Source organism: Zonotrichia albicollis, chromosome 8, assembly GCF_047830755.1.
Source record: "Zonotrichia albicollis isolate bZonAlb1 chromosome 8, bZonAlb1.hap1, whole genome shotgun sequence".
In the NCBI taxonomy this organism is placed as follows: Eukaryota; Metazoa; Chordata; class Aves; order Passeriformes; family Passerellidae; genus Zonotrichia; species Zonotrichia albicollis.
In genome coordinates this window covers 10762430-10788470 of record NC_133826.1, presented here as the reverse complement: position 1 = coordinate 10788470, position 26041 = coordinate 10762430, and the positions used below count along the sequence as shown (strand labels likewise).

Genomic DNA, 26041 nt, shown 5'->3' with positions numbered 1-26041 from the left:
CATGGATCTGACTCTTTCAGCCCGGGTATCCTTTTAATGTTATATGAGTATGACATTTAATAAACTATGTCATAAAAATAGTAACAAAGTAAAGGAGGTGGTCCCTTATGGAATAAAACACCCTAGATAATGTATATAATGATGATTTAGGGCCTATTCTTCCTCAGGATTTTTCTGAAACTCTACCACTTTAGATATTTTTTCATTGAAGGATAATTATTCACAGACAAAAAAACCACAAAGCAAACTTAAGTAATCTAAATCCATTCCTTTCACTAAAAACTTGCATGTTTCCTAAGACATCTCAGAACAGGAATATTTCTTCAAATTTTGGCTCAAAATCCAGGTTGCATTTTGAACAAAGGAGTCTGTGGGACAGTCTATCCATCACCCTGTTTGTACAGAGAAGACACATCTACTGACATGCCATATGTGAGACATCTCTTATGCTTCAACTTCTGAAACAGCATTCATCAGAAAAATCTTCAGTTTTTCTGCAGCTCCTCTGACATGTTCCAAGTTCTATTTTCTTCACAGGATAATCTCTTTTTTGGCGGCATTTTGTTATCTTACAACTATGAACCACGTTTTGCTCTCAGTTACGTGAATAAAACCATGAGAATACTTTTTTTTAAGAGGAATTCCTTTTCATTTACAACATGTCATAAAAATAGCTTTGCTCTCCTGACTCCTTATAGCTGGTCTTGGCCTTGTGCTGTTTAATCCTGTGAATCAGAAGACAGCAGCTGGTATTAGAGCAGCCACACAGGAGGCCCACGTGTCTGTATTTGGGTTAACTGTGGCACTCAGTTATGTAGGTCAAATGGAGCTGGAAATTCAGTAGGCCTGTTTGAATATGCTTGTCTGCTTATTCACAATATATGTTTGCAGGTAAACAGGGTAGAAACTTCCTGACATCCATGGGAATGAGAGCATTGCTGAGTTACAGCAAACTGGTGTGCGACACAGCAGTGCCACCCTCGTGTCCCAGGTGGATTTTGTCACCACTGGAGTTGCTGCTTTCTGAGCTGGAATCTGTGCACAGGACAGCTTCCAGTTTCATGTGCAGCCAGGGTGCTGTGTAAGTTACATGTCTGGCACAGTGTTTAAAGTTTGCAGCTGCTGCTTGGAATAGATTTCCTTTCTCTTGTGGTTTCTGACTTGGTTATCCAGCTTAAAGAAATTTATCTCTAGCCAATGTAGTGAGCTATTAGCTGAGCTCTATCAACAAAGAAAATACTGTTGCTTTACAAAGAGAAAAAAAGCTCTAGTAGTGCCATGTTTTGAGGTGCTTTTGTCTCCATTAGTAACAACATAATTAAAAACTAAATTTGTGTCCTTTATAACCTGCCAGGAGTTCTTTTAGGTGCTGTGAGGCAGTTGGCAGATGGAGCATACTGACAGGGGAGTGACCTGGTAAATTACAGCCAGTTGATTTTAGACTTGGTCAGGGGGAGGCTGCCTTGGGAGAAGAAACAAAACTGGTAAAAAATTAGAAGTATCATGTTGTTGGGTAGTCCAAGAGCTGCATCTCTTTTGACAGCAGAACCAAGAGAAGATGAGGGAGAGGCTTGAGCAAAGCTCCTACTTCAGGCAGAGGAAGAGCTTTCCAGTGGGGCAGATAAGAGTGGAACTGGTCTCTAGAGCATTTCTAGGCTCTAGAAACTGAAGATAGGTTCATTCAGAATGAATGCTGGCTGTCAGAGCCATGTGCAGAGGATGGTGAGGGGTTCTCCATAGCTTTGAGAAAGTTGGGTAAATATGCTTGAAGTGTGGGCTAGTGGGTCTGGCAATTGACCATTAACCCAGACTGCAGGCTCTCAGCACCTCTGTTCTTGTTGCTAAAAATTCCTTATTGCTTTGATAATCAGTGCAAATGATGCAACTTCATTTATATTACCACTTGCAGAAGAGCATTTTCTAGGCCTCTGTGTCTACTTGACCGCTGAGAAATGCAGCACTGGCTGATAAGATGGTTATTTTCTAGTGGAAACACACCTTCCACATCTAATCCAGTCATGCCTGAGCAGAAACCTTTTAAAAGCCTCTGCAGATGGATTGCAGTGGTTTTGCTGTACCTTGTTTGTGTGACAGTGAGAGCTTGTGGATGACTGGTAGAGAATAAACCACATTCCAGCCTTGGTGGGGGCAGAGATTCCAGTTAACAATGTGTTCACAGGCACCGTGAGGTCTTGTGACTGGTGCATCATCTCTTGACATTTTTTTTGCCTCATGTCCTCCTTCCTCTCCATTTCTGGTCTTAGCAGAGTTCAAAAGAGCAGTAATCTCTGCAGCAAGTATTACATACCCAGACATCATGTTGCATGTAGGTGACCTTTGAAATCTTCCTGTCCCCTTTTACATCAGAGCTGGAATCATCAATGAGCTATTTTACTCATAAATCCAGTCACAGAGGCAGCATCTGTATCATGTGGATGCAATGGCATTACCTCTCTTTTGTTCAGTATATAGAAGTGCTGTTATTGTGGGAGACTCAGCCTGCTTCTAGTGGTTTGTATTTTCCACTGAGGTGATTTTTGGCTAAGGCTCTGAGTTTCCATATCTTATTTTAGAGAGTGTTGTGATTTGCCTTGGTAAATCTGAGTTCAGGAGATGGAAAACTGAATGGAGACAAAAAATAGTTTACAACTGGCTGTGCCTATTAGCCTTCAGTATTCTGCAAATGGACAGAATGAGGGATTGCAGCTGGATTGTCTTGTCCCTGGAGCTATTTGGTGAGCCCTGCCACTTTTTATCCCTTCTTCCTAATCTCCTATCTTTGGTCTGTTATGTCTGTACCAGTTTATTCCTGGAGTGGTGTCTATAGAGGTGGTGTCTCTTTCTGCCTCTCTTGCTGGGTGAGAACTGTGCAAGAGACTGACTTGAAAGTCCTGGCCTATCTAAATTCTTTTGTACTTTTAAAATACTTTCCTCTAAAGCCTTAAGTGATGTCCTTTGCAATGATACAAACTGGAAAACATTCCAAGATTGCTTAAAAATGTCATGGCCCTCCTAGATGTGTTCTTCAGTCATGTTCTCCTGTCTGCCCATTTATGATGCTTGTTTCTTTATGCTTGTGTCGTGTCAGCTTTGTTTGGCAGCCTTTGGCACTGATCTGTGCCTGGGACTCCAGGTGCACAGTAATACCAAGTAATAACAGTGGAAACTTAACACAAGGATACACAATTTCCAGCCTGTTCCTTCTGGTTTCCGTCCTCGGTACCAGGAGGTGATGAGGCGCTGCAGGAACATTGCCTAAGCAGTTTTCAGACTCATTTTCTGACTGTTTATCATTGTGCTGATCAGGACAGGAGTTATTTCATTGTGACAAGCCCACCCTTAAGCACTGCAGGTTTAGCCACTGCAGCAGACAAGAGAGGATGCCCCCAGCCTCCAGCTGCGAGTCTGAGCTGTTGAATCTGGGAGGAAAAGCGTGCCCTCCCTCCTAATGCCTGCTGCTCCTCGGCTCTCCTCCCAGCCAGAAGAAGGGACAGCGTTCCCCGACGGGAAGGGATTGCTCTGGAAACCTCTGTGAACATCTGGGTGCAATCAGGCTGGCCATGCATCGCACAGAGCCTCGGCAGGGCTGCGCTGCCGGGGCCGTGTCTGGAGCAGCCCCGGGCTCGCAGGGCTGGTGCTGTGCTCTGCAGCCTGCCCGGGACACGCTGCACAGCAAAACCACAGCGCTGGGAAGGGAGCTCGGGGCCATGGGACTGCAGAGCCAAACCACAAGGCTGGGGTGTCAGTCATTATAAGCCAGGAAAGCAGTTTTGGTTCTTTAGCTCTGCGCGGGGCTTTGCCTGCTCTATAGGTGGAAGTGAGAGCTGTCTGCTGAGACTCTGTGATCCTCCCTGTAATTGTTTTAGAAATTACAGCAGGGAAATGCACCAAAATGAAAGACTCCCCCAGGTGTCCCTCAAAACTAATCTCAATGGAGCTCCCCAGTGAAGTTACAGGGAAGAACACAGAGCAAACAGAAATGAGACAGGAGGGAGAAGCCAGAGCAATTTCAGAGCAGTGTGATAGCTGAAGGAAATGCTTAGGGAAATAGTCATGAAGAACAACAGGAGAAACAGCTAAATAGAAGGGAGTAAAGCAGACTGGTTGTATTTCCAGCTAGGGATAGGCACCTCCATTTATTTTGCACTGGCATTGAATTAGCTGAGAGGAGCCCAGGTGTGGTCCTCATGGTTCACACAGCACTGGGAAGATGGACAGCAGTGCTATGTCTGGTTATTTCAGCTCCAGCAGCAGCAAGCAATAAAACTCTCCAATGTTATAACTTTTCTTCTTTTTCTTTTCTATTTAATGTTTTATGTGTAATGTAAAAGCCATATAAAACCTACTTAAATCCAAGAACTTATGTAGAGTCCCCTACAGAGTGTATGTCCAAACAAAAGGCATCTTCTGTCCACTTTAAATAGCTTGCAGACCTTTGACTTGAGTTGTTCACAAAATTTGGGCAATGCCTTATTTAGAGGTGTATGTGAAATCGTAATTGAACTTATAAATTTATTTTAGTTTCAAGGTCACACACTATTTTTCCAGGGAGTGCCTGCTTAAACCCCTGATAAGATGGTTTCACTGAATGAATAGCTGTTCACAATTTTTGTTTATCATCTTCATTTTTGTGAGACCTGGAGCATGCTTAATGCAAGTGGAGTCTGTGACCCCTTTTTATTTTTCCCCCTCCTTTCCTGGAACTGAAAGACCTCTACTTTACGTGTGCCCTTAGGAAATTCCAAAGGTTTAATATTTATCCAATTTTTAATGAATTTTCACAAGGAGGCAAAACCCAGCTGGCATACCAAATCCCTCAAATCCCTTGGTCAAATGGATGTTATACTTTATTAGTATTTGTAAAGTTTTTTTCTGTTTTTTTTTTTAAATGCTGGGATCACTCAGTGGCTGAAAATGTCTTATTATAATGGAAAGTGTTAGACTACTTTGACACCAGGCATTCTTTCTAATTCTACTATGATGAAAGAACCTGAGTGATAATTAAGAAATTTTTTCCTTTTAAGGTCCCAAGGGCACTTGGCCATTGATGAAATGTGAACTTAAACCCATGGGATGCTTGCCCTGGTTGTCAAAATGTATTGTATTTGGGCAGTTTTGAGGGGGAACAGATAGCAATGGGATTTTGCTTTCCTGGAATGTTGGCTTGGATGACAGTGTGCACCCTCCTCAGGTTTGCTCTGTAAATGCCTTTTGTAGCACGAGCCATCTGCCAAAGTTTCAGTTTCAGGGTATGAAATTCAGCAGCTAAAGATATCCATGGGATTGTTCCATAAAAAACACTCTGTAAGGTGTTTAGCAACACGTGGTGTGAGAGTTCGCAGGAGCCGAGCAACGACAGGGAGTGTGTGAAATGCAGCAGGCATTGGCTGAGGCAGAATTCCAGTCTGAAATTACAGGGGTGATCACTACTGGGCAGAGGAAGCTCCTGAGGATTTTGCAGTGGATAATCAACATTTTCCTCAGTGCCTTGAGAGCAGCTGTAAAGTCACTGCTAAGCTGCAAGCAACCCAAAACTGTGTATAATGAATTCCAGAGTGTGTCCTTTCTATGTAGTGTAATGTCTGTTTCTTATCATGGAGATCTCAGGGAAGATGGCTCAATGCTTCAAGGAGGTGTTCAGTCGGGTTATCCTCCCCAAGAAGCTGGTCAGAAGATTAATATTCCTTCCATCCTCCCTGTGCCTTGCTCTGAATTAACCCAAACAGAAGTGAAACATTGGAACACAACTCCTCCTTAAGTCCTGTGAGCACAGAGCCTCTGGTTATTTTGGGGGCACTCTGTGCTGTGCCTGCTGACACCTGGGAAGGTGTCAGTGATGGCAAGAAATGATGCAAAGCCATCAATGAGCAAGGATGGGAAGCCATGTGGCAGGGTGACACCAGCCCCTCCCCAGGCCAGGCTGTCTAGGAGTGCAGCACACATCAAGGCCACTGTTCTTCCATGTGTGCAGGGTGAAAACTGGAATTGGGTAAAAATAATAGACATATTTAGTTGTCTCTTCCCTTGTACTGTGAACATTCATGACTGTTCACAAAACAGGATGATATCTGTAGGAGTTTACAGCTTAATTCACATAAAACCTAACAGGGGAGGACAAATATAGGATAAAGTGGGAAGACCTGGCCTGTCTCCCTCACAGTTGCTATCCAGACTGGCTCAACTGCATCAGTCCATGCTGCTTCCACCTCTCCATGAGACACACATTCCCTACAATGTCATACTACTGCCCTGTGGCAGTGAGCAGAGACAATGGGAACTGCTACAGAAGTGCATTATAATATATTTTTAAAATAAAAAATAAAATAACAGAAATCTGCTATATTTTGTACATAATTTTGTTTGTTGTTTCATCTTTTTCCTTTTTGTTTCTGTTTTTGTTACCAGAGTGCCTCTGATGGCTTTTGGAAGTCAGTGGCAACCCGTGTGCCAAGGGAGCCCCACGAGATCCGTATCCTGAACCCCTACTTTATCCAGGAGGCAGCGTTCAGCTTCATTGGACTGCCCTTCAACAATGGCCTCATGGGCAGAGGGGTAGGTACAGAGCAAAGGGAGCCAAACCTCACAGAAGGATGTGAGGCCAGGCAGCACAGGAGGCTTACACTGTTCTTATTTTTCCTTTGGGCCTCTACTGTTGGACATTGAAAGGGAGGGTCTTTGGTTCTGTTACAGTCACAGCTCTCAGACTCCTTCAGACCCAGATTCCTTCAGAACCTTCCTGATCCAAGGATTCTGGGGGGATCATCAACACTTTAACAGTGCCTTGTGAAAGCCACTGTGAAGTTGCATCCCAGGCTGATAGTAGAAAAGGGTAAAAGTTTGCTCTATGAGGCCTTTGGTAAGAAATTCTGGTCTTAGCCCAGCAAGTTTTATATGTAAAAGCTCTCAAAAGCAAACAATGCAAACCACAGTTTTGGCTCATATTTATTAACAAAATTCCTTAATGCTCATTCTTGTACCTCTCACCCCCAGTGCAGCTTTTTGGAGTGTTGGTGTTGGAGTAGGTGGTGACTTGGGTTTTCTGGATTATCTCACATTGCAACACTGTCCTCAGAACCTATTTATATTTGCTCTACGTAATATATCAACCATTAGAGTAAGTATTACTTGGGTGGGTAAATTGCTCATGTACACATGTGATATAGTTGTTGATAGAGACCACACGTGACATTTTTGGGCACATTGGCACAGCTGACAAACCCAGAGAGAAGCACTTTTGCTGGACAAGGTCTGCTTGGTCTGCCCCTGGCATTGTCCTTCCACTGCTATCAGTGCAGGAGATTTGCTGTGTCACAGCAGGGATTTGGACAGAATAGTGCCTCATTTGCCTTGCTCAAATAATTATATCATGTAGACTTCTGGAATATTAGAGACTTCTGTTTTGTGCAAGTCAGATGGGTGGATGCTTCAAGATAAGACATTTCCTTCTCGATATGCAAAATGCAAGATATGCAGACAGATTCAGCCGCATGGAATGGTGCTTTTGAAAAATACACTGCTGTGTACAGAAGCTGTCATGAGATTCTGGGAACTCTGGATTTTTGTTCTGTGCACTGAAGGTATCTTATTGCAAATATTCCAGTCAGCTAGGAATTAACTTACTTCATCTCTCTGCATTCTCCAGAACTTACCGTTAGAACAATGTAGTCTTGATGTGTCTTCCAGAAAATCAGGAGTGGTGTCCCAATAAATGACAAAAATCATCATACTTTACTTTTTGCCCCATTTATTTTTCTTTTTAAACACGTTATTTTAATATACAAGTTATTGCTTTAACTGGAAGGAGAAGAGAGAATCCGGAAATGAGAATGCTGTGAACTGAAGTTTATGAGGTTTTGATAGGTTGTTTAACACACATCAGATTGGGAAATGAAGGCATCTTAATTGAAACCTGATGTTTCACTTCACGAAAGTCTATTTGAGCATTTAGGAATAGTTTATGGTTCTTTGAGGCAAGCAGTGTTTGCCTGTGACCCCTAGACTGTGTGAATTGCAGTTTGTTCCTCCAGGTGGGACAGCAGGAGCTCTGCAGGTGCCTGTGTGGGGCTGAGATGTCAGCGTAGCCTGGGCGGTCTGTGCAAGGAGCCTGGTACAGGGATGCTGCCAGAGCTTAAAAACTGAGAGAGAGTTTCTAGCCTGTGGCTACAATTTTGCAGCAAACATGAGCTATGGATTGCTGTCATGGAACTGCTGGAGCTTCACACTTTAGTGAATTCTGCTGGGCAGGCTGCACACTGCAGGATCAAGGCTGGGGATGCCTTCGTAATCAAGGCCAACACAAAATCCTCATAAAGAGCAGTAATATTCCACTCTCCTTTGGTTCTGTTGCCTAAATAAACTTCAGTGCTTCTCTTGCACACCACATATGGTAACAATGTGCTGCCAATTAACTTTGTAATTTGGGGGCTTTTCCAGCAAGGTTGAGCAGAGCTAGTAAAATAGTTTGGGGCTGATCTCAAAGCGTTTTTCCCAGGATTCAATAAAGAGTGAATGTAGTAACATCCTCTGCTTTGATAATATAATTTGGGCCAGATGATCCTGGAGTATAGTAATGGGGTACAACTCAGACGTGCATTTTGATTGCCCTCATGGCAGTGGTAGCCAAAACCCTCAGCAAGGAGCAAAACTCACACCCACAATGAATAGTGACTTCTCTCTCGGACTGGTAAAGCTTTTTAGAAGTTGTCTTCAATCCTACTGAGGTCTCAAGAGCAGAAGAGCTGTTCCATACTGTATGTGGACTTCTCTTTCATGAGATAAGCTGATCATAAAGAACAAACTTTGGGCTTCTTGCAATATCTAGGGGAAAATAATTGTTAATGCCTGAAGATGGTTAAGCACAAAAAAAATATCTACTAAAGACCCTCTCTCTGATTAAATAATTCTGTTAATGCATGGGTGTGGGGTTGGCTTTCTCACTAGCCAAATGTGATTTTTGTTCAGATGGAAGTTCTCTTTATGCAGATCTTTGGGGCTTGAAACCAGACATCACTGGTATTGCAGCTGTTGGTTCAAGCTTGCAGCAGCACCCCTTACACTGCAGGCAGTTTACTGGGGGGCAAGCACGAGCATCAGCTCAGAGAGTACTGCTGGGTGCACAGACACTCCTGGGGTGGTCACTGCTGTGGTGCCTTTGGCTGTGTGGTGAACTGTCCTGTCCAGCCAGCAGCCCTCAGAGCCATGGGAGCAGTGTCCTTCTGGCTCCTGGGAGCCCTGAGCCTGGTGTGAGGCAGAAGGGAGAACACTTCAGGTGACACAAATTATCAGAAGTCTGAGGACCCCAGTGCAGACTGCAATGTTTGTTTCTCTCTCTTTGCTGGTGCTGTGCATCCATGGATCAGTTTATGATTTAACTCAACTCTGTAAGCCTTTTGTTTGTTCATGTACTGGAAATGGTTGAATCTATAAACTAAAAAAATAAAGCATCTTTCTTTGGACTTCACCCAGCCTCAGCACTAAGCTGGTGAAGGAGGAGCCATGTGCAGGAGGTGTTGCCAGGCTGATTCAGGCACCCAGCCATGGATTAGCACCTCTGCAGGGTGCTGACATCTCAGGGATTAACCTCTGATGCTGGAGTGTTAGCACATCCTGTCCACGGCTTCTCGTAGCTCTTAGATGGTTTTTCCTGTGGGCAGGCAGCCTTTCTGGAGGTGCCAGCAGGAATCCTTTGCTCCTTAGGCACTTTTCAGCTCCCTTGTCTCATCATCATGACCTTTTCTCTCATGAATTGCCCAGGTGTCAGCAAACTTTGTCTCCTGGGCTGTTCTTGCTGGACTGTGGCTTTTTGTAGGCTGTGTCTTGGAACCTGCTGGGTCTTTGTGGGGTAGAACAGAGGTGGGCATGGCAGGAGCAGAACAGTCTTCCACTTAATCCTTTCCAGTTATGCGGCTCTCCCTTTTTTGCATCTTCTAAGGCAGCTAGAGGGACAGGTGAGGGCCACTGCAGCTGCAGTCAGTTAAATGTAGAGACTCAGTGTCACTGTAAAGCTTTGGGTTTGCAGGGCACCACATCTGCTTTGTGGGCTGTGCTGTTCCTCCCATTGCCACTGCACTGGGACCAGTCCATGAGATGCTGGGGAAGGGATGCTCACACAAACTGGTGCTGGGGGGCAGGTAAATGCTCATAGCAGCTTCTTCTTGGTACAAGCCCAGCCACCTCCTTCTGCTCGTGAGAGATGCCAAGGAACTGAAGGGAGTTTGCTTCTCAGTGAAGAGCAGGCCATGAACTCCCATTTAGCATGGGGTAAGGGTGTATGTGCTTATCACAGAGCAGGTAGAGTGCAGTAAAGTCATGCCTTTGGTTGCATTCTGTTAAGTCCTTACATCCTTTAGAAATACTCCCTGCACTGCACAGGAATCTGCTCTATGGCAAATGGTGAATCAGAGCTTGTGCGTCAGGTTAGATGTGGTCAAAAACACTGGGACTGGGCTTGGGTGTTGAGGAACTGAGCAGGGAAGTGGCAGAAGGGAGCCTGCTGGGCTGGCCTGTCTGCAGCCACCAGCTGCTGGCCCTGCCCTGTGCTCAGCTGCAGACAGCCATTCCTGCAGGCTCTGCCCCACTCCCAGCCAGGGAAGCTGCAGGAAGGGCACTGAGATGCTCTGCTGTGTTTTTTGAAGCCCACTATTGCAGCTGTTTCAGGGCATGGGTGGAGGTAGCTCTGGGAGCAGCAGTGTGCATTGTAAGCTCCTGTGACAGGCACCACTCCACAGAATGCAGGCACTTGGCTGCTCACAATGAGTGACGCTAAATTGCTTTCTATGCCATATTTTCCACACTTTTCAGCTAAAGGAAACAAAGGGTAGGTTTGAGTTTTCTCTGATGCAAACAAAGAAACAAAAGGGATAGTTCATGTATGTTGAGATGACTATTGTAGTTTTGTTCTGGATTTCTTTTGTTTTGAAAACTTCAATGCTATTAGGTGATCAGATTGTAACTGATAAAATTAAGGTAAGAATTTTTCCCAGGTAAGCAAATTTTTGGATTTTTTCCTCAAATCATTTAGTATAGTAGTCAAACCAATTTAAATATCCAGGTGTATTATTGTTTGTAGGGAGTTTATTCTTCAGTAACACTTACCCTTTTATTGAAAAAGGTAACAATTGGAATAGTCTAAACAATCCAATAGGTCTTACCCTGAACTAAGTAAAATCCCATAAATAACTGGAATTCATTTAACATATTAAGGGAGTCAAATATTTCTAAAAACAGATTTACAGCAGTCATTTCCTTCCAGTCCAGCAGGCAGTGACACATGAATGACCCAGGCATGGAATGAAAAGCAGCAAGAGCTTTTCACATGCACCAAGCAAAGAGCAATTCCAGCCCTAGTTCAGTCACCAGCACTGGATCTTCAGCACAAGCCCTCGAGGTAATGGTCAGCCTCAACAGAGTCCAGAGGAGTTCCAGAGTTCATTTCTGCTGACTGACTTCTTTCCTTATGTGAGTAGAAGTCAGTCTTTAAAGCCTCTTCAGGGGGCAGAATGGAAGATGAAACATCCATGTCTTGAGGTGAAGCCTTTTTCTTCATGCTTGCAGCAGAGAACAGTGTAGGAGCAGTCAGGAGAACCTGCCCCATGTCTGTACAGCTAAAGGCATTTCTGGTCCCCAGAAACCATTGGCACACAGCTTTTGCAAAGCCAAGCTCAATGTTTGTGGCAGAGAATTGTGAAGGAGAGAAGGCTGCCAGTGATTTCTGGGCTTTGCCGTTCCCAGCTCACACTGCTTGCTGGGCACCAGTTCAGGTCAGAGACTCATCATGGCCACATCTGCAGCAGTGGTCATGTTGGACCTTTCCAGGTCTAACCTGCACTAACACTGTGCAGCTGGGGGGCATCCTAAGGGGCTCCTGCCTCAGCACTGGCTGCTGTGGGGCTGTAGCTCTCCAACCATTTGGTTAAAGCAGCACTGCTTGGTGACACAGGAATACCCAAGCACACAGAGGGCCATGAGCAGGAGCACAGGCTTTGAACAGGTCTCACACTAGATTATTATTTTGAGACAAGATAGTAGAATTTGAGGGTTTTGTCTTAGCAAAAGCCTCAAATAACGAGAATCCTGCTCAGTTGTTTGAGAGTTTTATTTTTATAACTCAACAGAGGAGGTGTGGTGGCTGCTTTGGTATGTCTTTGGGGCACGGCTCAAGGGTGTGTGTGGTGAGATAGCACTGACACATTGTGCAGGGCATTGCAAGCCAGATTTGGCACAGCCATGACCATGATGCTTAACTTCTTTTGGAGTCACTTGTCCCCCAGCTTGCCCCATGGGTTGTATATGGTCCATTAGGTCCAGGTTAGAGGTTAGCAGCTAATGAATTTAAATGTACAATCAGGAGAGCTTGGAAGCTCTGTTGATGCAGCCAGGGAGTAGTTATAGCCACTTCCTCTCTAATAATGTGTCTCCTCTTACTTGGCACTTCTTTACTAAGAGGAAAGGAGGGGAGAGCCCTTTCCCTTAGACCTGAGAGTGCTGCTCTGCTGCATTCTCTGCAGCACAGCCTGGGAAATGTCTCTAGATCCTGCAGGGTGTTGTCTTTCCCATGCCACAAGCTGGGCATGAGGCAGTGCTTAATTTTCAGCAGGCAGCAGGAGTAGCAGAATCTCAGCAGGCTGCCACAGGAGAGCAGGGCTCAGTTTCTGTAGCTTAAACCAAATCAAGACTAAAATACTGACACTAAAGTAATGACAATTAATCAACAATTGTACTTTTTTATCGTTTTGTTCAAGGCAGCTCCATTTTCTTCAAGACTGTCTAATTCCCCAGTTACTGTTCAATCCCTCTGATGGTTGCTTCTTTTTTAAAAATAAGCACTTTGGAGCAAGTGCCCAGTTACGTGTGTGTGATCTGGGCATGTGTGGGTGCACACACACTTTGCACCATGCTCTTCTCTTAGGCAGGTGCTATTATCCACACATTTACTGTGGGTGGGTTCTGCAAGCACCCCTGTGCTGCCCTAATAGTTGCTGCCCTCAGTGAATAGCAGGGGTGATCATTTTGACAGTATTTTCAAGAGGCATCTGCCTAGCCCATAGGTTTCTGACTGCAGCAGTGAGATTGAGGCTGCATCTCACCACTGAAGGATGCAGAATTCTGCCTTCAAGGGGGACACATATTAAGCTATAGCTACTGCAGTGTTGGAGGGTACTAACAGCAATTAGGCATAATTAAGAAACTGTCATCAGATCATCAGTTTCCAGATGTGATTTTTAGGGTAATGCAAAACAATTTGCTAAGGACATCCTGTGAATTTCTGGTAATTATAGAGGCCAAATCAGATACATCTACTACAAGAGGTTAGGAAGGTAGGTAGTCTCTGGTATTTTAATCATTTTTGAGAGCAGAGCAGGTGGTACTAAGATAGTGGCATGTCAGGAACTACTGAAGAATTACCTTGTATTTTTCCATAAATATCATTGGATGTATTGTAGAAAGAGTAAAGTCAGACAGATATTTGGTGACCAAACGAAAGTTCACTTTCAATTTCTGTCCACTGTTATTCTCCAGACAGAGTATGCCTGAAAGAAAGTTTGGCAGTCCTCCCATGAGGTTGGGTAATGTGATTAATTCTCTGTGGTTTGCAAGACTCACATTAGAAAGTTAGCTCTTAAATGTTAAATTGGCCAGTGAAATTCCCTCCAGGCAAAGACCCCGTGTCTCCCTTGAGCGGTACCGTGGGAATGGGCCCAGTGCGAGTGTGGGTGGTGTTAGCACCACGGTGCTCCCAATGACGACACAGTCCCAGGGATGAAACCATTCACTCACTGTGTTTTGGACACTGTAACTACAGCTCTGATGAGGGAAAGGGTTTTGTGGCACGTCCACTTACCAGCTGATGCAATCCCAGTGACATACAAATGTCATCTTCTATGCAAAACATAAAGCTGAGAAATCAGAATTAAACTGTCATGTCTGGAAAGACAGGATGTTCTTGGATATTTTGAAATTTGGGGCAATGTTCTTATCCTTTCCTAATAAACTTTTTCCATTTTTTTGAAACCCCTGCTTGATATTTTTTGGCTCCCAGTGAATTAACAGTTAACTAAAGTGACTAGAATAAAACCAGTATCGTTTTTGTGAGTATCAATTGAAATTAAGCAATGAGAACTAAATTACTCTGCTGCTTTTCCTGGCATCTAGAGCTGGAACAGCAGGATGTAGGAAGATCTTGTCATTTCAGGTGTGCTCTGTTACTGTTGTGCTGCAAATATTTGAACTTAATGTCTCATTGATTTAGCCATAAGCAGTTTTTGCCTGTTTGTTTTCAGATTAGAGTAATTCCAGTGCACTGTAGTGGAGTTCTACAAAGCACATGAGTTGTGCTCCCAGCTCTGCACATCTCAGCTGGGATATGGGTGGCATTCTTTGCTTGGAAAACATTTTCCTTCAGACTGGTCAGGCAATCAGAAGTGAGCACAGTCATGTGCCAACAAAAGCCAGTTCCTTTGAATGAGAGGCAGAAACTCAAAACTTTGTTCCCAACCTTTATGAACATGCAATAGCACTGCTCACCAGTTCAGGGTAAACCATTGTAAATGAAAAATATAAGAGTGCAGTTGGTTTCTACATCTCAGCTAAGAGCTTTCACCCTTGGTGACTGTCTGAGCATGTCCTCTGAATTTGTGATATTTCCAATATGGCCAGTCTTGGATATTCAACAAATGAAGATGTGGGTGGATTTCTCAGCCTCTCCCTAGGCCCTGGGGCAAACTTGCCTCTGGATTTATCTATCTGGCTAAAAGGGAGCTAGAAAAGTCAGTGAGCTAGGATTTTACACTGGAAACACTTTGCTGTCCCAGCAGAACACACAGGAGCTGTGCAGCACTGCTGTCACAGGGCCAGAGCCCAGTGAAATGGGAAGGGCTAAGGCTGGACATCAGTGCACACTGCAGGTCAGCAGATGGGAAAGGACAGTTGTGGTGTGCCCTGGATGCTATCACCCATCTCTGACTGGCTTCCCACTGCTCCTTGTTTTCCCAGTGTGTGGTTTGGAGGGAATGGCACAGGTCAGAGTGCCCCTGCTCTGTCAAGGTGCCCCTGAGAAAAGGAAGGGATCTTGGAACGCACTGCCTGATCTCCTCTCCATCTCCCAGAGCTGTTTAACAACCTTAAACTGCATTTGCCATCAGTAAAATAAGGTGTTTGTGCTGTTCCTCAGTTTTGCTCCTGTGTGGTGACCTGTTTGGGATAAGTATTCTTCCTTAGCCTAGCTGGAAGCCAGTAATGTGCATTATTAACATTGTAATCCACTGTCTACATCTGTTTTAATTTCAGAAGGCTAATGTATCCACTGTGATTCATCCTCCAGCTCATCTGCTGCCCTGTTCTCAGGACAGCAAAGCTGTGGAAGGGGAGTCTGACCATTTGCATTAATTTCTTTACAAGTTGGGAGGCTATCATCAACCCTGCAAGCTGGCAGGTTGAATATAGCCAAATACCATGTTCCTGATTTTCTGCTTAGCAGCAGCAGTGCCCCCATGAGCAGAGACAATAAGAGGAAATGTTTGATGATAAAGATGACAGCCTGCTAATGCCTTCCATTGCTGCTTTCTCTCCTCCCAGAACATCCCCACCCTGGGAAGCGTAGCAATAACCATGGCACTGCACAACTGTGACGAGGTGGCGGTGGCTGGCTTTGGCTACGACATGAGCTCACCCAATGCACCGCTGCACTACTATGAGAACATCAAGATGTCTGCCATCAAAGAGGTAGGCAGCTCCTGCCAAGCACATCCTCCTCCCAAGCCCACAGGCCACCCCGACTCCAGAGCCTGACTGGGATCGTGATGTTAACTTACGGCTGTGCTGTGTGGATCAAAACTCAGCTCTGCTCATGCATCTGCTTGTAAATTCCTAGACATTCTCCCAAGCTCAGTGTGTGTTAAAAATGGTTATTACTGCTGGGAAAAGTTCTCTGGAATGTGTATATAATGTAATTTCTTCTTTGAGTGGCAGGGAAAGGATTCACATAAATGTTTACCCAAAGAGTGTGAAAGGGAGCAGTTCTGCTCGGGGTTGAAATGATGCACCCTCTCCTGCTTTTTGATCCATTGGATTGCTCTCTAATCTATAGGCTTCCTTTGTGAGCTGATCCCCTCCTCAGGCCCTGGGAAGCATGGGGGAGGTGAGATCAGCCTGTGTACCTGAGCTCTCAGCTGGCTGTTCAGCAGCACCTCGCTGGTGTGAACACCACTGGCTCTGTGGAGGTCCACGTTAAACACATTTTCTGCTACTACCACAGTGAGACAAACAGTGTTTTTGGAGGAACAAAAGTTCTCATATCGGTATAATGCAGCAGTATAGATACCTTCAGGTCTGTCCATTTCCTGTACCAAACTAGAGCAAACTTGGACACTGGTCAAAGCTTCTATAGTGGGAAGGTTTGCTGCCTTTATGGAAAAGCTCCTTCTTTCCCAGCACAGATGTGACCCAGGTCTTCCTAAGATTGCTTCTCCCTCTTCTCTAGGTAGGGAAACTTGGTCTATCCTACTCCACACTGTGGAAAGTTGTATTGTTCATGGACAGTAGCTGTCTCCTGGCATCTGGCATTTGTTCACCCCAAGGACTTTACCACTGATTCAGACCAGGAGGGAAGCTGGGAAGTTGTGTTTTTTCAAATCACAAGATTGTATGTGTCTTAGTACTCTCACAGGCTGCAGGCTGCATGACCCTAGGCAGAGTGAAAGGAATTATAAATCAATGATTAGTCAGCTTGAGAAATGAGAAGAGTGCATCTAATTATCAGAGTAATGAGACTTTGAAGCATGAAGCTCTCAGCAGAGGCTAAGGGAACAGAGTTTAGGAAAAGGCTGTGGGGAGGTCCTCAATACACCAAGGGATTTGACACAGTGGTCCTGAGGTACCTTCTGGGCCTGTGGAGGTGGCAAGAGAGTCTGCTTAGCTCAGTGGGGTAACCATGGATTTAATTAGTCCTTACTGGGGAAATGAGTGCCTATTTGAGAATTTAAGGGGTATGTCCAAAGAAGTAAATTGAATTGAGGTGATGTCTGGCTTATGAAATCCCTGAATGGAAAATAGCTAAGAAATCTAACCTTTGCAGGAGTAGAGGAGGTATCACCATCTGGAGGTATCACCATTATAACCATTGCCAGAGACAGGACCCCGGGCTCCCCAGGCCCAGGTCTGAGGCAGTACAGCTGGTCCCTTGGTCTTACAGCAAAGGGATGGCTAGGCCAGAGTGAAAATGGCTACAGATGCCTGAATCCAGCAGGGAATACAGAGACTCTTCAAGAAAGTTTCAGGAAAAGCTTTTGGTGCCACTGTTTTCAGTCTGGTGAATCAGCTGCCTTTGGTGGAGAATCACTTTTGCCCAGTTGTTCTTCCTGTCTCATAAGGATGTCAGTCCCATGGTCAGATTTTGGACATGAGGACACCACTGGAACTAACAAGAATGAAGTCTTCTTTTATTTCATCCTTAGACAAATCAATGGGAAAATTTGTCATAGAGCTGGATAACGGAGTCTATGGTTGAAGTTGCAGGTCCACATCACTTGGATCTCTGAATTTGGAGGCCAGCACCCCAAATGGGATCCAAGGCCACTGGAAGGCTGGAGGAGGTCACTCTTGGACATTGTTTGGGGTCTCAGGATTAGTTAGATGAGGATGAACACATGAAATGCAACCAGAGAAGTCTCCTAGAGAGAGCAGTTGGTGCTGATTTGCCAGGGCTCTGCTGTCTGGAAGCCATCAGTCATCGTGTCCTGTACAGAGGTGAGGGAGCGTTGAAAGGTTCTGGTGAGGCCTCAGTAATTCAGATGTCAGTGGATTTGTTTCTGCAGGTGGGGCTGTTGTTGGGAGCTCTGCAGCCCAGTGAAGCTGGTTCTAGGAGGAAGGTTCCTGTTCCACTTGAAGGCTGGTTACCTGATCTGTGTCTGCCCATCCAATCCTCACATCCTCACCCACGGGCTCCTCTTACATTTCACTGCCCTTCTACAAGAAAAGGCATCTGTTCCCAAGTATCAATAATTAATGCTCCTCCTGCCTCTGCCCCTCCCAATATGACAAATTGTTTGTGATATTGTGGAATGTGAAGAGCAAAGAGAGGATCACGTTTCTTTCTCTCCTATTTAATATTAATGGTAGCTGGTAATTGTTAGTCATCTGAGGGTGAAGTTGAAAGGTGAAGGGCATAATAGCTGGCTTGTGTCTTCTGTAGTTGCCTTCAAAGAATGCAGAAATAGAGATTTGCCCCACTCCAGACTGGAAGCACCTGCTTGATGGAAGGGATTTGACATTGCTGCATGGACCTGCATGCAGCTTGCAAATGGGGAGGCTGGCCTGCACTGGCACCCTGTGTCAAACCTTGCCCTTGGTATTAGTGAAAGAATACTGACCCAGAGCCAGGCTCCACCAAGGATTTGTCTGTTCCATCTGCTCTGACACCCAGAGGTCCAAGAGCATCCACAGGATTTTTCTCAGTGTTTCTTTGGACCTCTGGGATTGTGTCCAGACCTGGTTCTTCCTGGTCCTCCTCTACATTTCAGCCTCTAAAGGAGCCACTAAAGCAGGCTATACCTTGAAATTATGCAAGTATCATCTTTGTCCTCTGGTCAGCAGACACATGGAGGCTGGAGTGTTCATTCCTGGGCAGGGGAATGGAACAGGTTTGCTTAACATGGCATCATCACAGCACTGAAATAACTGCAATGGGATACAGCTGTTCCACCACAATGAACATCCCAGGCAGGAGCCCCTGCAGTTTGACCAGGCTTTGGTGGGGCAGAACCTCTATTTCTGAAGTTCAAATCACTTCAGTGACTGCCAAGCTCCTCCAGCCTGAATGTCTGAAAATGTTCAGTGTTTAAGCCTAGAGAGCAGCTGCAGGGAAACACTCCAGCTCCACCCTGAAAACATCACTGTCTTTACAGAGGAAATGTAAACACCAGCAGTGTCCTGGGCCTGGAGATGCCACACATGTGTGTGTGGACTGTGGGAGCCTGTTGGGTAATATCCCTCTAGCCCCATCCCTTGCCTGGTATCTGCAGGGCAAATGGGCTTGCTGGTGAGCAGGAGTCCTCTCAGCAAGGTGTGTCACTGATTTACACTTGAGGCTGCTTGACATCTCTCTGGACACCCTTGAAACCCTGTGAGTCATCTCCAAGGAATTTGTTCTGATTATATAAAAAAAGCCAGCAAAATGCACTCACTTGCTCACGGCTGGGTGGAGATGCCTCTCCCATGCCAAGACTGAGGTGATAAAATCTCTGTGGAAATGAATCTGATTTTTCCTGTTGCTCTGTGGCACTGGCAGCTGAATTTCCACAAGGAGAAACAGGCCTACCCAGTCCATAGTTTAGCCCAGCCTGTGCATTCCCCACAGGAGTAAAAGCTCTCAAGGTCCAAGATTGTGCTGCTATTGCTACCACAGAAGCCAGCTGCCTGCACTGAGTCTTCTAGGATCCCCAGCTGAGGGCTGGACAGGCATTTCCTGCCCCAGAAGAAGAGGATCTGTAAGGAAGGAGATGCACTGGAACTTGATCACTGTTAATTGTCAAGGAGAAGTGTACGATCTTGCGACCCTGTTCTGTAGTATGGCTGCAAACATGTGTGGATTTTCCTGTGCTTGGGAATGCTTGTCAGAGTAAATTTCTCTAATTTGGTACTTTACCTTCTTTACCCTCTCTCCTGGGTAGCTCAGTGTACTCTGCCCAGGGTATGTCCAGGCAGAGCTGGTGGAGGACACCCTCTTCTGTTGCTCAGCGTGCTCAGGAAAGCTGGAAGCACACTGGGGTGGTGCTCTCAGTTTTAGGTGTGAGCTGGAAGATCAATGCAATTGAAACTGTGCCTCAAGGCCAGTTCTTGTGTGTCTGCACTGCTCCCTGCACAGCTGGGGTGCAGACTCCAGGCCTGCACTTCAGCTGGAGATTTCTGGGTGGTGTCAGGACAAACTTTGTTCTCTGATCTGTTACTGGGACTCCGGTGCCCAACAGACCCAGTGCTGTTGTATAAACTCTCACAGATGATTTTTCAGCTCCTATCCCATCTCTTTGTTTTAGCTTGCGAAATGCAGAATGGCCAAATGTGTCACCTCTGTTCAGTTACTATTTTCCCTATTCCAAATAACTTTGCAACAGCTTTTGTCCCTTCCCTGCTTCCATGAATGCTGTACAAAAAATTGAGTCTTTGCCAAGGTGTCTGCTCACTTGTTTCTGTTTTCATGGCAATGAATCTATTGGAGTCAGATTTTCATATACTTTTTTGTATTTTTATGTCTTGCTCAGGTCCTGTAACTCTTCCTGTCCAAGCACTCCATAAAAATGTATTTTTATCACAGGTCACTGTCTTCTATTAATGTAGAAGTGTCAGACCCACTGGGAACATAGCGAGGGAAACGTGGAAATGGTGGTGAGGAAAAAGAATAATTTTGAAATAGAAATTATTTAAGGATGGGAAAGTGACTGTTTAGAATAGTAAAAACAGATCCATAAGCAGCTTATGAAACTGAGAGAGCAGGGGGCTGTGCTAAATCATGGGAACGAAGCACAAGGCAGGCTCCCAGCATCCCTCCTCCATGTGCTCTGCCCCAGCACAGTCTTCCCAAACCTCATCATCCAGAGGTGAGCTTCTATCCCCAGTCATTTCTTGCAGGAGCAAGGATGTGAGCAAGGAGTTACCTCAGGTGCTACACAGGGAACTTCCTGGGCCGTCTTCTCAGCTGCAGACTGCCGCACACACTTAGGAGTGGCAAAAAGGGCAATTCATGGTTCAAAGCCAGCCTTGCTCATGCAGAGCTGCCTGCAGTGTTTGTGTCCCACAGTGGAGCTGCTGGCGGGTCTCTTTTTGCTGGAGAAGCAGGTCAGGCACCAGCACTGCTGATGGAGGTGTCAGCTCCTTGGATACAGCTGTGCCCACCTCAGTGACTCAGTGCCTGACCTGAGGGGGAGGTGGCGGGGCAGCCTTTGATGGCTTCCTTCTGATCACTGCCCCTTCCCCAGCAGGTCTTTGTGGGATGCTGAGGACACCATCTTGTAACACTTCTCATTCAGGCTGTGTAAGGGCTGTCACAAGGGCCAGGGGAGGTGGCCTGCAGCACGCAGTGACACACAGCTTTGTCTCTGTCTCTCCCCGACAGCAGCTACCTCTCAGAATAATCCGCAAACATCGAGTTTGGAGTCTTGAACCATAAAGGCACAGACAATGGTGCTTTATCATCATCTGGGCTCTCTCTGGGAAGCCGCCTTTTGCATTTTAAATCAACACAAGTTGCTTGGGAGGGGGTGGTAGGGCTGCTTCAGGCTTCCAAGTACCTTAAAGTTTGTGGTAGCCAACAAGAAGAACAAAACTCCTTTGAAAGCCGGGCAGATGTCTGGTGTGGTGATTTATAGACTGAAAACATGGCTATTGGAGCCTGGCTGATGAATTGTGATTGCAGTACAAGGAGTGGTGCAGACTGAAATGGAGGTCAGCTTTTGAGGGGGAGGTTAGGGGCTGGGGCAGGGGCACCTCTGAAAGGGCAGTGCTTTTTCTTGGGGCCGGCAGTGATGACTGATGAAGTTTATACATTTTTGTCTTTGTTTAAAAGCCACCTGTTTGACAGCGTTGGGGCTGAGCAAAGGCCTCACATGCTGTTCCTGTGCATAAGGACTGTGTGTCTGTGTAACAGAAATCTGGAAAAGATTGCTGGAATAGCAGCCCTGACCAGAGGACAGGTATTGCCGTGTTCAGAAGGACAGAAGTACTGTGACACTCAGGATATCACTGTGCACTAAGAACAGCAAGGAAAGTACAGCTGTAGAATGGACAGAAGCAGAATTGGGGTTTGGACAGTTCTGTGTAGGAGAAGGCAGTAAAAGATCTACAGAGGTGGGTTAGAGCCCAGCTGCTGACCCCAGCACTGAACACAGCTGTCTGTGGGGTGCTGGGTGCCCCCAGAAACAGCACTGTCAGGGATGTACAGTAGGGCTGAACATCTCCTTGTCAAAAGGAGACTCCAGGTATTCCCAGGCACAGTGGCTGGCACAGCTCTTCTCACCAGCTGGGAGGGCACGAGAAGAGCTGTGGGCCTTTCACAGCTGCTTTGGGCATGTATGAAGGCCTTGCAGAGGGACATTTTAGGAAATAGTCTTTGATCAAGTGTCTCCATGGTTAAATTAAATGGAGAGTCAACAGAAGGGATGATATAATTCAGATTTTGCTCCCAAAAGGAGGGAGCTTGATAAGCAGGGCTGGATATAGACTCAGCAGTGGTGGAGGGGTGCTCAGTGGAATTGGGGCATGCTTGCAGACTCTGACCTCTCTGCCTAGCCTTGGAGAATGGGCTGCTAAAAGCACATTCACTGAAGAGTTCATGGACTGATTGTAGACTCGAAGTCTTGTTTGTGACAGTACAATAATTATCTGTGATTCATACTTGCAGCAAGGGGAAAACTGGGAGGAAAATGCTGTAAATATAATTTCATAAAGAACTGCTTCAAAGCGGTGTTAGAAGTAATAGAGGAGTAAGGAAGAACATCAGAACACTTCACTCCTGATGGCTGGAAGGGACAGAGATAAAGTAGAAACTGGCAAAAGTCAAGTTCAATTAGATGTTGCAAAGGAAAATTAGCAAATACTGAACAATGTCACTAACAATAAGGAAGCAAGGAAAGAATTATCAAGACTGACATCCAAGGAGGTGAAGGAAGCAGAATGATTAAAGTAGAAACCACAAGAAATATATATATATATTACCTCCATCAGGATGATATGATGAATGTGAGGGAAAGGGTCGCTTATGGTGTGAAGTTCACGGAAAACGAAAATTACTGGGTCAGCACTGAAAGGCAAAAGCTGTTGAAGCTAATGCAGAAGGTGTGAGAGCCCAAGAGATCTCTGTTCCACTTTGAGCCAATTAAGCTGCAAGTGCAGAGGAAAAGGTCCACAATAAATCTATCAAGTTCCACAGGATTAGCTTGTAGTGGATATAATACCTCTTTTTCCCTTCTTTTTTTTGGGGGGGGGAGTGGTATGGGAGCAAGTCAAGGAAAATAATCCTGTCCAATTCAGAACTCTTAAACCAACCTCAGAAGTACTATTCAGAACTTCAGAGCAAAGTTTAAATGAAAGAATATTTAAATCCTGAAAGCAAACCAACATTGGTTTACCAAAGGCAGCTTACAAAAATGAATTTAATATCTTTATTTGGTTAAAAAAAAAATCATTCTTGGGACAGAGGAAGTGTAGCGGTCCCGCCTGTCAGAAGTTCAGGTAAGCATGCAATCCTGTGAGATGTTATCATTAGTTCAGCTTCAGAAGCCAGGGCTTGGTGCAACACCTGTACATGAATAGTCTCTCTAAGAGAGAGCACAAAAAGCAGCACTGAATGGACAGCTGGGAGTTCCTCTGCAGAAGGTTCATGTTTAGTGTTTGCTTTAATGATTTTTGGCACAGAAGGCAATGGTGTGCAAGTGGAATTTGTGATGAGACAAAACCAGGTGTGGTCAATACAAGGGAGGATCAAAATACCATCCAGGAAGGCCATGAGCACCTTGAGAACAGGAGTGAATTGGGTGGCATGAAAGCTAAGATTATGAATGGGAGGCCATGCTATTTGGGGCAATAACAGACATTCTGACTCTAATTTGGGATAGCATTATTTGGCAATGGCAGAGGAGGAAAGTGCTTAGGTAGGTACAAATAAATCACAGACTAATTCAGGCTGCCAGACTGTTACTGGGGGGAAAAAAAGACAAATGCAGCTCTGGAAAGACTAGAGGAAAGGACTTCTTGTTGAGTGAGGGAGTTGCCTCTGCATGAGGCACTGGTGAGCCTTTTTTCCTTGCTCATGAGAAGTAAATCTGTAGTAAAGAGGGGCAGAGGGAGCTACTATAATTCTGTGAGATTTCCCAGTTTTCATGGTGTAAATTAATAGCTTGTTTTGGTAGAAGAAAGGCGTTGCTTGTTTAACTTGGTATAATGAAGACTAAAAAGAGATACAGTTTCTCTCTCTGTGAGTGTAGTAAGAGTAAGCAGGAGCAAAAACAGCTGTTAGAAATTATAAGTTGATGTAAGAATGACTGGGCATAAGGGAGCTGTGAGTAAATCCCCTGAAGACAAGAAGATGAGGGTGCCCAGCCATCCCTTTTGTTTCAGTATGTGCGAACCCCAAGAGTTTCAAGCAGACTGATGAAAATTAAGCAGCTCCAGAAACAAGGCAGTGAAGGTTAAAGACAAAGATAAATTAGCACTGGTGGAGACTGGAAACCGACTGTTGCCAGTGAAGTAGCACTTCTTGCTCTGCTCTGGTTTCTGTGCAGGTTTTTGTGGAGAAGTGCTGCTTACATGCAGAAAGACAGAGGATGTAACAGAACTGAGAAAACTCCTTCTCTACAACTTGCTGTTTTTCTTGAATGCGTTCCTCATTGACTCACTCTCTCTAATTTAGTGTTCCTGTATTTAAATTGCAGCATGCTTGATAAGACTAATGTGGTCTGAAGCTGAGGCATTCCTCGACTGTAATTGATTACAGACAGGGAGCTTACCTTCCTCCTGGGTTTGTCTCTGAAACATTTGCTTAGGCTTAAAATATTCCACTTGGCTTTTCTTGAAGCGACAGATGATGTTTTGTGCTTCATTGTGGAATTGTCAAGATAAAAAGGATAGGTGGTTTGGGGCTGCTACATTTGCATAATCCTGAAAGGTGGCTTTAACTGATGATAAATTTTCATCTAATAACTGTGACCAAGCACTCAGAGCCACTGCCACCTCCCTGGGATAAACAGCCATAACAGTGCTGGCAGAGAAACTCTGCTCCCTCTGCTTTGCTCTCCACTGGAAAAAGCAAAAAGCAGACCCAAAGCACAGGAAATCCCAGCCTGATCCCTGGAGAACAGGAAGGGGTCTGGAGCCTCCTGGGATGTTCCTGTTGTAACTCTCAAAGTTCATTGCTCCAGCCATCAGCTCAGGCAAGCAGCCTGTTTGATTCCACAAGTGGAAGCTGCCTTGGATGCGAGCAGCAGAGGAGAGAGGGCAGAGCCAGTCTGCCAGGTTACAGCAGCGGTGGTGATGTGCAGGGACAGGAAGGTGGAGGTGACAGTAAACGCTCCAAACTGCTCCATCACTGTCTTTGAGGCGCAGATTGACAAGAAAAGAGCTGGAGTTTTCTGCTGGCAGTGTGTGCTGTTTAAGGTGCATACCCATGGTTCTATTTGAGGTGTGTACACCCTGAAACCTTCTGGGGTTTCATGTGTATTTTGTTGCCTTTTCCTGTCAGAGCAGCAGGACTGAGGTGCCTGCTTTCCTGTCAGTTTTGAGAAAACTGCTCTGGCTCTTGTCCCCACTGCTGGTGCTGGAATGCAGCTTCCTCAGTCTGATCAGCTCAGTCTGTCAGTGGGATGAGTGAGTCCCTCTGGGTAATCAGTAACCGGAGCTGGTGTTGGAGACATGCAACATCCCTCCTGCCCCTGCTGCTCATGGGGGAGCAGCGCTGCACTGAGTGCCCTGACAGTGCTCTTTGGGAGGGATGAAAGCGTGTTCTCACGGGGGAACCTCTTCCTCTGTGGGCTTACATTAGCCACAAAACATCAGAGAGTACTGATGTGGACATCACTAAGATCCATGGATCCGGTGGGAGGCTGAATGGCCTTTTGTGTGACTGCTTGTAAAAAGGAGTTAGTGGCAATGCCTAGGGTATAAAGCAGCCTGGGTGCTGAACAACCACAGGTTGATAGGTCTTGCCAGCAACTTTGCAGTGAGTGCTGGAGCCAGACCTAGCTGTAATGTGAGACACTGCAATTGTGTCACCCAAAGTTTTGTTATCTACCTCCTGAACTTAAATTCCTGCTCCACTTGTACTTTCCACAAAGCAGATTTCCTCCTGCCATCAGATAAGGCACTTGCACGTGGCCTGAGGTGGCATTTTAGGTGGTTTGAGTTTGCCTACAAGTGGCTGTTTCCCCAGTTCATCTGTACAAAAAGCAAACACAAACTTGGCTTCTCAGACTGTGTGATGAGGCTGAAAGGCGTGGAGGAGGGCTCAGATTGTGCTATGAGGTATCAGGCTCCTGGTGCTCCAGGCAGGTTTCAACAACCA

The 26041-nt window shown here is 45.5% G+C and overlaps 1 protein-coding gene across 15 annotated transcripts in view; it reads left to right on the top strand.

Annotated features, from left to right (window-relative positions):
* ST3GAL3 (ST3 beta-galactoside alpha-2,3-sialyltransferase 3) overlaps nucleotides 1-26041 on the top strand; it is a 180772-nt gene that overhangs the window by 150095 nt on the left and 4636 nt on the right. For 14 of the 15 annotated variants that reach the window (XM_074545926.1, XM_074545929.1, XM_074545927.1 and 11 more), the window contains 2 exons: nucleotides 6406-6552; nucleotides 15574-15720. In XM_074545926.1, coding sequence (XP_074402027.1) covers nucleotides 6406-6552; nucleotides 15574-15720 — 294 coding nt within the window. Of the gene's footprint in view, nucleotides 1-6405; nucleotides 6553-6990; nucleotides 7115-15573; nucleotides 15721-26041 lie in introns of those variants that run through there. The other variant, XR_012581286.1, reaches the window with a different exon arrangement.